The sequence below is a fragment of the Salmo trutta genome, chromosome 14 (assembly GCF_901001165.1).
Source record: "Salmo trutta chromosome 14, fSalTru1.1, whole genome shotgun sequence".
In the NCBI taxonomy this organism is placed as follows: Eukaryota; Metazoa; Chordata; class Actinopteri; order Salmoniformes; family Salmonidae; genus Salmo; species Salmo trutta.
The window spans coordinates 32,758,938-32,769,897 of record NC_042970.1 but is presented as its reverse complement, the minus strand read 5'-3'; the positions used below and the strand labels follow the sequence as shown (position 1 = coordinate 32,769,897).

At 40.1% G+C, this 10,960-nt stretch overlaps 2 protein-coding genes across 2 annotated transcripts; both read right to left on the bottom strand.

The window, feature by feature from the left end:
* Positions 1-1,777: 1,777 nt before the first annotated feature.
* arpc4 (actin related protein 2/3 complex, subunit 4) lies at positions 1,778-6,125 on the bottom strand. The gene is made up of 6 exons (XM_029775374.1): positions 6,041-6,125; positions 3,452-3,570; positions 3,259-3,370; positions 2,821-2,916; positions 2,426-2,596; positions 1,778-2,339 (listed from the first exon to the last, which is right to left on the bottom strand). The coding sequence occupies exons 1-6, from the start codon at positions 6,041-6,043 to the stop codon at positions 2,334-2,336; spliced, it is 507 nt and encodes a 168-aa protein (XP_029631234.1). The 5' UTR covers positions 6,044-6,125; the 3' UTR covers positions 1,778-2,333.
* Positions 6,126-8,319: 2,194 nt separating this feature from the next.
* h1-10 (H1.10 linker histone) lies at positions 8,320-9,532 on the bottom strand. The gene has a single exon (XM_029775373.1). It carries the CDS (start codon positions 9,434-9,436, stop codon positions 8,849-8,851), a length of 588 nt encoding a protein of 195 aa, XP_029631233.1. The 5' UTR covers positions 9,437-9,532; the 3' UTR covers positions 8,320-8,848.
* Between the last annotated feature and the right edge of the window lie 1,428 nt (positions 9,533-10,960).

Sequence of the window (10,960 nt, the reverse complement as noted above, 5' to 3'; positions counted from 1 at the left end):
CCGCTTCCTATGTCGGGAGCCTAAATGTTGGTAGACAGTGAATAGCCTCACACTCCAGTACAGTAGGTGGCGGTGCATGCACCTTAAATTGGATGCGATCCGCCAACACAATTCTAAAGAAGACAAATTGTGCAAATGATGTACGCTTTTCTAAAGGAAGAGCAGCATGTGTACATGGTGCACAGAGAAGGGAAACAATTATAGGGGAAAAAATGGCAGCTGTAAAGATAACTCAGATTATATATTTGTTTTACTTCTAAAGCACATCAGCCGTTATATCTGATGGCAAACATCTAGTAGTGAATTGAATACCACATGTGACTGGCTCAACTGTCCTGGGGAACTACGGTAAGCTTCATAATGTTAAATAATGTGACAGGTGAAATGAAGAACGCAATCTGCTTTATTTCCTAATCTATTGCACAAGTTGACTGCAGCACAGGAGGTTGGTGGCACCTTAATTGGGGAGGATGGGCACGTGATAATGGCTGGAGCAGAATAAATGGAAAGGTATCATCAAACACATTATGAGCAGAGCTCCCCTCAGCAGCCTCCACTGGACTGCAGGTATTAACTTAAATACATTTGAATATTTGTAGTTACTTTTTAAAAACTTCAAAGACATAGTTTTAATGGTATTAAACAATGTTTGAGCTTATTCCAAAACATGGTATACCACCAAAGCCAAGCTCCAGGTTTAAACTGCTAAGTATGGTCTGTGTTGCATAATGATTCAAATAGACTACCTATCCCAAAATGTTGCACAACTTGTAATACGTTAGCCTAATATGATCCACTACTGCTAGCGACCCTCAGGAACAACCACACAAATGTGAGAGGAAAGAAAGGTCAACTAACACAAAGTGACAGTTATAAATGTATGTGGGTCTAACTGACGGTGGCTATCAATAGTGGCTAATATTTAACACTTCAAATTGTAAAAAAAAATAAAAAAATAGTGGAAAGCAGAGGCTGCTGAGGGGAGGACGGCTCATAATAATGGCTGGAATGGGGTCAATAGAATGGCATCAACCACATGGAAACCATGTTTTTTTTCGATACCATTCCATTACAGCCATTATTATGAGCTGTCCTCCCCTCAGCAGCCTCCACTGGTGGAAAGTCCAGGCATTTAATTAAAACACTCTAGAAATCAGAAATGCCACTATACTGTCATGTGTGCATGGCTACAGAAGCCTATAGGTTGGGTCTCAATTACATCCCTGCAAGTTATAAGAACAGCATTTCATAAACGTCACTGTGGAAAAGGTGATACGCTTCAGTTTGCTGCCAAATGACTGGTTTCACATCTCCAGTGATGATCAGGTAAAACAGATCTAAAAGAACTGTCATTTCCATTTCCAATCCCCTTATCCAGATTAACTCATTTATCTAGCTCTTATTAATAGCTCGTATCAATTTGTAAATTACAGGGCATGGAGAATGGTGTTATTTGTTGGAAAAAAGTAATGTTTTTCCACTTGGAACTGACAGGTTACTCGACATTCATTGTTCCTTGCGCATAAAGGTGGTGGAATTCAAGTCAAAGTCAGAATATGCATATCTGTAAACACCTCTGCCACACCTCCATTTCTGTGATCTCCATCCCAAACGAATACCTGGCTGGCACATGCATTTCCCCATGCTTAAGGTCAAGGTCAGAATGCGGTAAAAATTAAGTCCCATTTAGAGATCCCCCCCTATGTAAATAGTTAATGATTCATTAATAAAATAATGTAGTGTAATGTATTTTTTCCATAAATAACACACCAAAATACAAACAAACAATAAAGGGGTTTATTCATTATCACTGCCAGCACTATTATCATCATCACAATCATTTCCATCAATGATAGGGTCTGCTCTGTGTGTATTAAGACAAGAAACAAGCGCACCAATTCATTTTTCCTCAGGTTTGAATGTTTGTTGTAACAAAAACATAGCAAAAAAATGGTGTGCATATAATATTTATATAAAAAAGTAAAATAAACCGTTTACATTATCAAAAAAAAAAACATCTTTGAATTTCCCTGTGCTCATTAATATTGATTAGGGTTTTATTTTAAGGACCCACCCTGATTTAAAGCTTTGTTCTAAAAGCAGAAATTAGATGAGGCTGTGAATATTCATTATGTACAAACATCAATATTTTTGAGCACAGGGATACCTTAATGATGAAGAGCCACACCCCATTGGTCTGACGAGTCTTTACTTTTTTCTACTGCGATTGACTGGTCACACTTTTGTTCCTTCTCTCTCTGTCCTGTGATGCACACCCTCCAAGAAACCATGTTGACAGTTGTGATCAGCGTAAGGAATGCTTGGGAATTTTCTTAGAACTGTGTAAGTCAAAAACATGGCTGTCAGGTCAAATGAAAACTTCTAGGTGAAAAGACAGAAAGTAAAAGAGACAGACAGGACTCACGTTTTTGAGGAACTCCTCAGCGACGATACGGGCCCTGGCGTTGACAGACAGCTTCATCTCACTGATCTCCTTGTCGATCTCTTCCATGAAGTGGATGACGAAGTCCACCAGCTTGTGCTTGTACATCTGCTCTGTGTGGAAGTTGGTGATGAGGAAACTGATGTCATAGCCCTGCGGACAAATGAAGGAGAGGGGGAGAGATAAAGGAGGGGAATGATGAGTAATCACTGTGTGAGACCGTTTTGCTCTTTGCACTGCCAATTGTTTTCTATGTAAATATTTTATTTGAATGTGTGAAAATATGACCGCTTGAGTTCTCTAAGAGGGGAACAAATATTCACTTAATGTTTCAACTCAAACTGTTGGTTGCACCACCAGTCCCTCTCATTTCTCACCTCCACTGGTTTCCTCCTCAGGATGAAGAAGTTCTCTGCTCTCATCATCATGAAGCGCATGAACTTATGGCACAGGATCTTCTCAATCTCATCTGCCTTCAGGGACACAGCAAATCACACAGCAGTCAGACTTAGCACCCACCAATCACAGGCTACAGCTGTAAAAGCCAGCAATCATACACCAGGTAGTAAAAAACAACTAATCACAGTATACATTTCATGTCTATGACAAACCAGCACATAATCATCCTCACATAACAGGGGAAAAAAGGGTACAGCTGAGCTTACATCTCTGCACTTCTGTTAGGGTAACGACAATGACGGAGGAAAAGATAGGTGTTCCCTAAATATAAATAAAGCATGAAAGTCACCAAAATCAAGCCTGTCAACTGCACAGAAGGACAAGTTAAACACGTTGGAATAAGTAGTCTCACTGACCTGCTTGACAGCGATGCTGACTCGGACTGAGTTGATGGAGCCCTCGATAAGAACCTTTTCCTTGTCATTACGACTGATGATGACTGGCTGCAGCAGCAACTCTTTGCTGCTCCTGAGGGGGATAGTATACACCAAGGTCAAACAGCTGAAACAGCACACTATCCCGCACACAGACAGACACACAGGGACTCACCGGACCTCCACCTCTGGCTTGTTGTGGCGCTCCACCACCTGAGAGGAGAAGTTCTCCAGACAGAGAGCGGCCTGCAGCGTGGCACGCACAGCGTTGAGGTACGGGCGCAGAGTCGCTGTCTGAGGGAGAAAGAGAGGAAGAAAAGTTAGAAGATGAGAGAGGGGATCTCCCCCACACACTCCGCCAAATACCCCTACCACGCTTTACTTAGCTACTATAACGAAGAGGCCCCTTCCCTAAATCCTATTTTAAATCCAAGAGGGGGAGTGAACTGGACCGCAGCCTCTGCCTCTCTTACCACCAAATACCACCTCACTACTATCCTCTAAAACTATTAGCTAAAAAGGCCCTTACCCTTATTCCTACACCACCATCTCTCCTTACAAACTGAGGGCAAAAGTACTGTCAGGCATGCAGGCCTAGACCTGCAGCTAAAATTCTTGGCATACTGTGTCTTCCATAGCAATGGCTCATGGTTGGGCTGACAACACACAGCTCAGCAGTGCGTATTTGATACTGCGGTTTCTAACAGCTCAACACTGGTTTCACCATCACAGAAACTCAAACACAGTCAGTAAAAATTCAAATAGGCCTAACAACCCAAATGCAAAACAATAATGTTGACTGTGGAACATGAGTGAAGTCACCATTAAATTGATACATCCAGGAGTCCCTCAAATTGAAAAAGAGGAAGTATATTGACCACGAGTAAAGTGCATTCGGAATGTATTCAGACCCCCTTTTTTTATTTAACTAAGCAAGTTCCCCCTTGACTTTTTCCACATTTTGTTTGATTACAGCCTTATTCTAAAATAGATTAAATAGTTTTTCCCCCCCTCAATCTACACATAATGACAAAGCAAAAACAGGTTTTTAGAAATGTTTGCTATGTTTTACATTGAATAATGCCTATAATAGATAAGGATGGTGTACACATTGGCTCTGGCCTAAGGCCAGTAGAGTGCACTGCCACTACATGCATTTTCAGGATGACAATATCTAGCTACTTCAATCCAGTCTGCATCTGATTTGGCAGAGAAAACATTTGATTTGAAATGTTATTTGTCACATGCGACGCATACAACAGGTGTAGACCTTACCTTGATCCTCACTCATAAGCCCTTAACCAACAATGCAGTATCTTTTTAAAGTATAAAAATATTTGCAACATTTTTTTTTTATAAACTAAAGTCAAATAAAGTAACACAAAATAACAAGGTTATATACAGGGGGTACCGGTACTGAGTCAACGTGTGGGGGTACAGTTAGTCGAGGTAATTGAGGTAATATGTACATGTAGGTAGCGCTAAAGTGACTATGCATAGATAATAAACAGCGAGTAGCAGCAGTGTAAAAAAGAGGGTCAATGCAAATAGTCTGGGTAGCCATTTGATTAACTGATCAGCAGTGTTATGGCTTGCAGGGTAGAAGCTGTTAAGGAGCCTTTTGGACGTAGACTTGGCGCTCCGGTACTGCGCGGTAACAGAGTGAACAGTCTATGACTTGGCTGGCTAGAGTCTTTGACAATTTTTAGGGCCTTCCTCTGACACCGCCAGATATAGAGGTCCTGGATGACAAGAAGCTTGGCCCCAGTGAAGTACTGGGCTGTACGCAGTACTCTCTGTAGCACCTTGCGTCGGATGCCAAGCAGTTACCATACCAAGCGGTGATGCAACCAGTCAGGATGCTCTCGATGGCGCAGCTGTAGAACTTTTGAGAATCTGAGGACCCATGCCAAATCATTTCAGTCTCCTGAGGGGGAATAGGCATTGCTGTGCCCTCTTCACGACTGTATTGGTGTTTTTGGACCATGATCGTTTGTTATTGATGTGGACACCAAGGAACTTGAAGCTCTCGACCCGCTCCACTACAGCCCCGTCGATGTAAATGGGGGCGGACATTTCAGTGGGCAAGTCTTATTGCAACCCTATGTGTGTGAAATGCAATTAAGAGAAATCTAGACTTTGGACCTACCTACTGCAAAGCAAAATAATTCAGGCAAGATGCAAGTGCATAGCTAGCTAGGTGGTGAGGACAAATGAAAGCAAATGTTGAGACAGGTCCCTGCATACCTCTTAAATACCTAGGCTGGCTGCCTGAGACTAGAGATTTCTGCTAACTAGTTAGACTCTTCTACCAGCTTGTCTTCGATATATTTTCAATGTGGCATGGGGATCTTTACTCATGGCAATCATTTTTTTATATACCAGCTTGATAGATGACGTAAAAGAAGGTGAGCTCCCTGCTTCACCATTACAGATTGCTAGCTAATAGTTACCCGAAAATGTATGTTTATATTTATGCATACATTTGAAAGGATACTTTAGTTTACAGTATTTGGCACTAACTTCCAAACTAACAAACTAACCTTGTATCTAGCTACATCACTGGCTAAAAACAGATTCTCACTTTTGGGTGGGGATGCTAACTGACGTTAGCTAAGCTAGCTAGCTACCAAACCAAATCCAGCAATAAACATACACATTAACGCAAGCAAGGCTCGACATACTGCTCATCGTATGACTGATGTTGAAATAATGTCGAAATGTCTTTATTTTCATTGTAAAAATGATAGCTACATTCTCTTACCATTTCTCTGTATCCGCTGGGGGAAGACGGAAGTACACTTACCAAGGCTCTTCCGTGACCCTCTGTGCTCACTGGAACATACTATGTACAAAACTTCATAGGGGAGCCTATATCGTTAAGACAAAGATTTTTCTATACAATTAATTGTTTGAATGTAGCAGACAAACATGTAATACTTTTTTTATTTTAAAAAGTAATTGTTGGTGGTTTTCATTATTCGGTTACACTATTTCCCAATTTACATAGGATGAGAACATTTTGATCATATAATTCACAAGTAGCAAAATGTTCATATAAAAGAGAATTCTGAATTATTTTGGATTCTCTCATTCTTCATATGAGAACAGTACTCAATCTAGAAATGGTTAAACTGAATGATAAGGACTTTGTCTCATTATTCTCATCAATCTAAATCGTGTCTGACTGGTGTTTTCTTCCTTATAAGGTAAAAGGATCTCTCCACTATTTTTCCAATAGGGGGGAAACTTACAATGGTCTGTTTCCATAATCTTAGTGGGTTTTATGGTACAATAATCTGATTCTGTATTATTAACGATTTAATTTTGTGATTCTAAAAGAGCTGCTGTGTGCAAGCTTCTGCTCCAGAGACAGATTATGTCCTATTAGATATTTGCATTTGTTGAGTGTGCAGGCCCCATGTGTAAATTGACTAAACTACATATGATCTTGAAAACGATTGTACCGTTACACACTTAAATTGCCCTGTTGTGTAATTAGCTCCTACCCTCAAGCCACCAATAAAGGCATGTCATGTGAACTGACAACAGAAGAGAATGAGAGACTCTGAAGATGCTGTGTAGTAATAGAAATAGAGCAATCGAAGTAGTTTTTTGGGGGGGATTCCATAAAAAAAATAGAATGACAAACCAAATAAATATGTAGGCTACATGTATGCACTGCGGAGGCCCGTTGGAGGCTTAACAAGTTAAGAACATCAGAATGTTGAAAATATATATATAAATGAATGCGTCTGCGTTGATGTTCATAAAACTCCACAGACCTGCTCTTGCACAGTGGAACCCAGAACTATATGTGACCACTTGATTACAGCGACACCATTTTGCCAAGGACACCCAAACCAGAGTAGCCACCACAAAGCCCAAGAGCCTGACCCTTTCTGGAAGTTGCTGTAGCCCTGCTTGGGATATTTAGCCTATATTGGCAATTGGTTGAGACACAGGGCCAGTTCTAGCTTGGTAGACTATGTCGGGGTGGGAAAATGGAAATTGGGCCAAGTTGGAGATAATGCATTTAGGTTATAGTTTCTAAAATATATATATATATTTTAGAGTTTGAGATGCATGAATACACCACACTAAAAGCTAGATTTGTATGGCTGTTTTAAAACGAATTGCCTGCATATTAACGATTTATGTTCACTACTTTATTAAATCTATGAAAATAAATTATATACATTGATAGTTCACCGCTGTTTTCTTTTATTCTGGAATAAGATATATTGTAACCATGTGTTCAAGCTATTCAAATCAAAGTTTACTTAGAAGTCATTTTAGAACCAAAGTGTTCTCCAATCGTTTACAACACTTTTCAAGATCTGTTGCCTACACCTAATAGTGCTACTCATCACAAATAGATCAGTTTACACAATGGTCCTCGTTTAGTAAAGTTAGACAAAGCTTAATCAATGTCTTGCAAGATCACATAACAATTAGCATTTTATGTAACATAACCAAATATAATAGCATAGCAGGCCTATAGGCTAATGTTAATGTTACACCTAACACCTATCGAGATTTTAGGACGGTTAGCTGTATAGTAAAAAAAAAGTGCCAAAACTGAGCCACTAGGCAGGATATACACTTTCAATGAAACAAAACACAAGGTTAAGTTTGTTAATACCATGTGCTCCAATTCACTCACAACAGTTTTTGCTGCGACACATAATGTGTCTTCTAATACAGGACTAGTAAGGGCCAAGTGCATTACATTTGTAATTTATGTAATTATTTTTATCAATTGCGACTTTTCAGCGGGCGCTGCAGCACCCCTTCTTCCCGTGGCTATGAGACCAACCAGAAAATATGAAGCTGAACAATATGGGGAGAAAATCATTGAAATTGCTTTTCTCATTGACAAACAAACGAGTCCAACATGCAAAATGAATGAATATAAGCTACTCAATAGTTTTCTAACATTGGTCTACGTATAGTAAAGAGACAGTGGAGGAAATTATCCTCACATTCAAATCTAACACCTTAAATACAAATGTTTATGTTTGTCACAAAATGCAAAAAAGACAGTGTTAAGGTATTTATTTACAGAGATTAACAATCACTTCAATGCCACCTTTCCTGAAGAGACAATACAATGCTCATCAAATTGACCTAGTCTTTTAAACCATCAGTTTCTCAGAATTACAAATACACTTTCGCAATGTCAGCCACCTCGAAAAGAATGAAAAGCCACGATTAGGATTTCCTGGTCATATCCGTAAGGGGAAACCTTTGGGTAAAGGTAAAAACATATTTGTTACAATGTAACATTTTGTAGCAGGGCATCTCTCGGACTGACAAGTGACAAAATAAAACTGGGGGCGTTGCCTGTTATTCAAAGCAACACTACACTCATGGTCCCTCTGACAATAGGCCACTGAGCCAATCATTGCCTTGCAGAAAATAAACAAAGAAAACAACTTTTAACCTATAATAATCCGTTGATTATGCATTGTATGCCAGTGAAACAAACCATGGAAGAAAAAAAAACTACAACAAAAGATGTATAAAAATAAAAATCTCAAATAAAGTTCTGTATTTGATAGCGACTAGGCTACTTCTTCCTCGGTGACTTGGCTGGTGGCTTGCTGGCCTTCTTCGGCTTCTTGTTCTTCTGCGCAGCGCTCACCTTTTTGACACCCAGCTTCTTCAGTTTAGCCGCGGGCTTCTTTGCATCTGGTGCCTTCTTCGGGCTGTTCTTCGCCTTTGGCTCGACTACGGTTGCCTTCTTGGTAGTCGATGCTTTGGCAGTTTTCGTGGTGTTCTTGGCTGGCTTGGACCGAGTCTTTTTCGGTACCCCTTTCGCGAACTTATCTTCATTGAGCCTGAAGGAACCGTTCGCCCCCATGCCCTTTACTTGGATCAGCGTGTTGTTGAGTACCAGCGCTCGGATGGAATACCGCAGGTAGGTTCGCCCATTCTGCTCATCAAACCAGCTTGCCTTCTTGGCTTCATTATAAATTTTTACCAAAGACGAACCGCTTCGCTCATTCAACTTTTTGACAGCGTCTAGCACAAGAACACTGTATTTGCCAGGTTTATTCTTTTTTTTCTTATTTTTCTTTTTCTTGGCTGGTTTAAGGCTACTTGCCACTGGAGCCTCCTCCGCGTTTATAGTCACCTCCACCTCGCTTTTCACCATGACGTTTCCTTTGAAACCAAGGTGGTTCTGCAATGCACTGTTATTACCGTCGCTTTTGCTGTGAATGTGGGTGTGTGGTGGATTGGCTTGCCTATATAACTACCAAACGGACGTGATTGGGAACAACAACACAGAGTGCGGAAATGGTATGTTGGAATATGTGCTTTTAGATTTTTGTTTGGAGGTGATTTGATCGTAATTGGACAGGTCGTTATTCTATAACCAGCAACTTTTCTGAAGCCTAAGCGATGCATTATGTTTTGTATTGCGCTCACATCGGTCCATGTCGAAATCTCAAAGAAAACAGTGAATGAGCAGAGGGCACTCCACACTCGCAGCTCCAAATAGGAGGGGGGCACCCACTTCAGGAGAAAAATACTTGAAAACGGTAAATTATTTGACAAAATACTACTTGCAAATCAACAGTGTAGAGTATCGCCATTCGAAATGGATCAATGATATCCCGATTAAATGAAATACCACTGCAACACAAAACGTTTAATTCATGTAAACTAACACAAACGCCCTCGCGTGGCAGCCTATTGACAAATCGAGATTTATTCCCTATCATGCGCGGCACCAATACTATTAAAAGGATCGGACCCTTTTTAGCCCCCAATTTTCGTCTAAAATGACATACCCAAATCTAACTGCCTGTAGCAAGGATATGCATGTTCTTGATACCATTTGAAAGGAAACACTGAAGTTTGCGGAAATGTGAAATCAATGTGGGAGAATAACACATGCGTTTTTTTTCATCATCTTTGAAATGCAAAAGAAAGGCCATAATGTACTATTTCAGGTTAGGCCGCAATTTAGATTTTTGCCACTAGATGGCAGTGTATGTGCAAAGTTTTAGACTGATTCAATGAACCATTGTATTTTTGTTCAAAATGTTGTATCAAGACTGCCCAAATGTGCCTAATTGGTTTATTAATACATTTGTTCATAACTGTGCACCCTCCTCAAACAATTGCATGGAATTCTTCCACTGTAATAGCTACTGTAAATTGGACAGCAGAGTTAGATTAACAAGAATTTAAGCTTTCTGCCCATATCAGATATGTCTATGTCCTGGGATATTTTTGTGTTACAACCTCATGCTAATCACATTAGCCTACGTTAGCTCAACTGTCCCTCGGGACACACACACACACACACACCGATCCTGTAGAGGTTAATTGACCCTGATTATAATGTATCGGCATTCCTAACAAATCCAGTTAATGCACATAATTAGGCAAAATCGTTTAAAATGTGGTTCCAATCATACAACTTGTAGAGTAGCATTAGGGAGAAAGTATCCATTAAATAATTATAGGCCTATAAAGATATGGTAGGGATGACTGGGGATTTTAAAATAACTTTAAAACAAGCTCTCTGTCTCTCACCTATTTTACTTTCCATTTGAGTAACAAAGTGGAGATTGCTAAGCAGTCTTCACAAGTTAATCAAATAAAACATGCTCCCCATGTAACGCCATTCATTCTATCCCATCAACCTTTGCATGCAACCACTCACCAA

What these genes read in the sequence shown, in the direction of transcription:
- arpc4 (XM_029775374.1), bottom strand. An exon ending in TCAGCATCGCTGTCAAGCAG is followed by an intron (nt 2,917 to 3,258) that starts GTCAGTGAGACT and finishes GTGTCCCTGAAG; the next exon opens with GCAGATGAGATTGAGAAGAT. An exon ending in TGAGGAGGAAACCAGTGGAG is followed by an intron (nt 2,597 to 2,820) that starts GTGAGAAATGAG and finishes ATTTGTCCGCAG; the next exon opens with GGCTATGACATCAGTTTCCT.
- h1-10 (XM_029775373.1), bottom strand. Translation starts at nt 9,436, where the DNA reads ATGGTGAAAAGCGAGGTGGAGGTGACTATAAACGCGGAGGAGGCTCCA.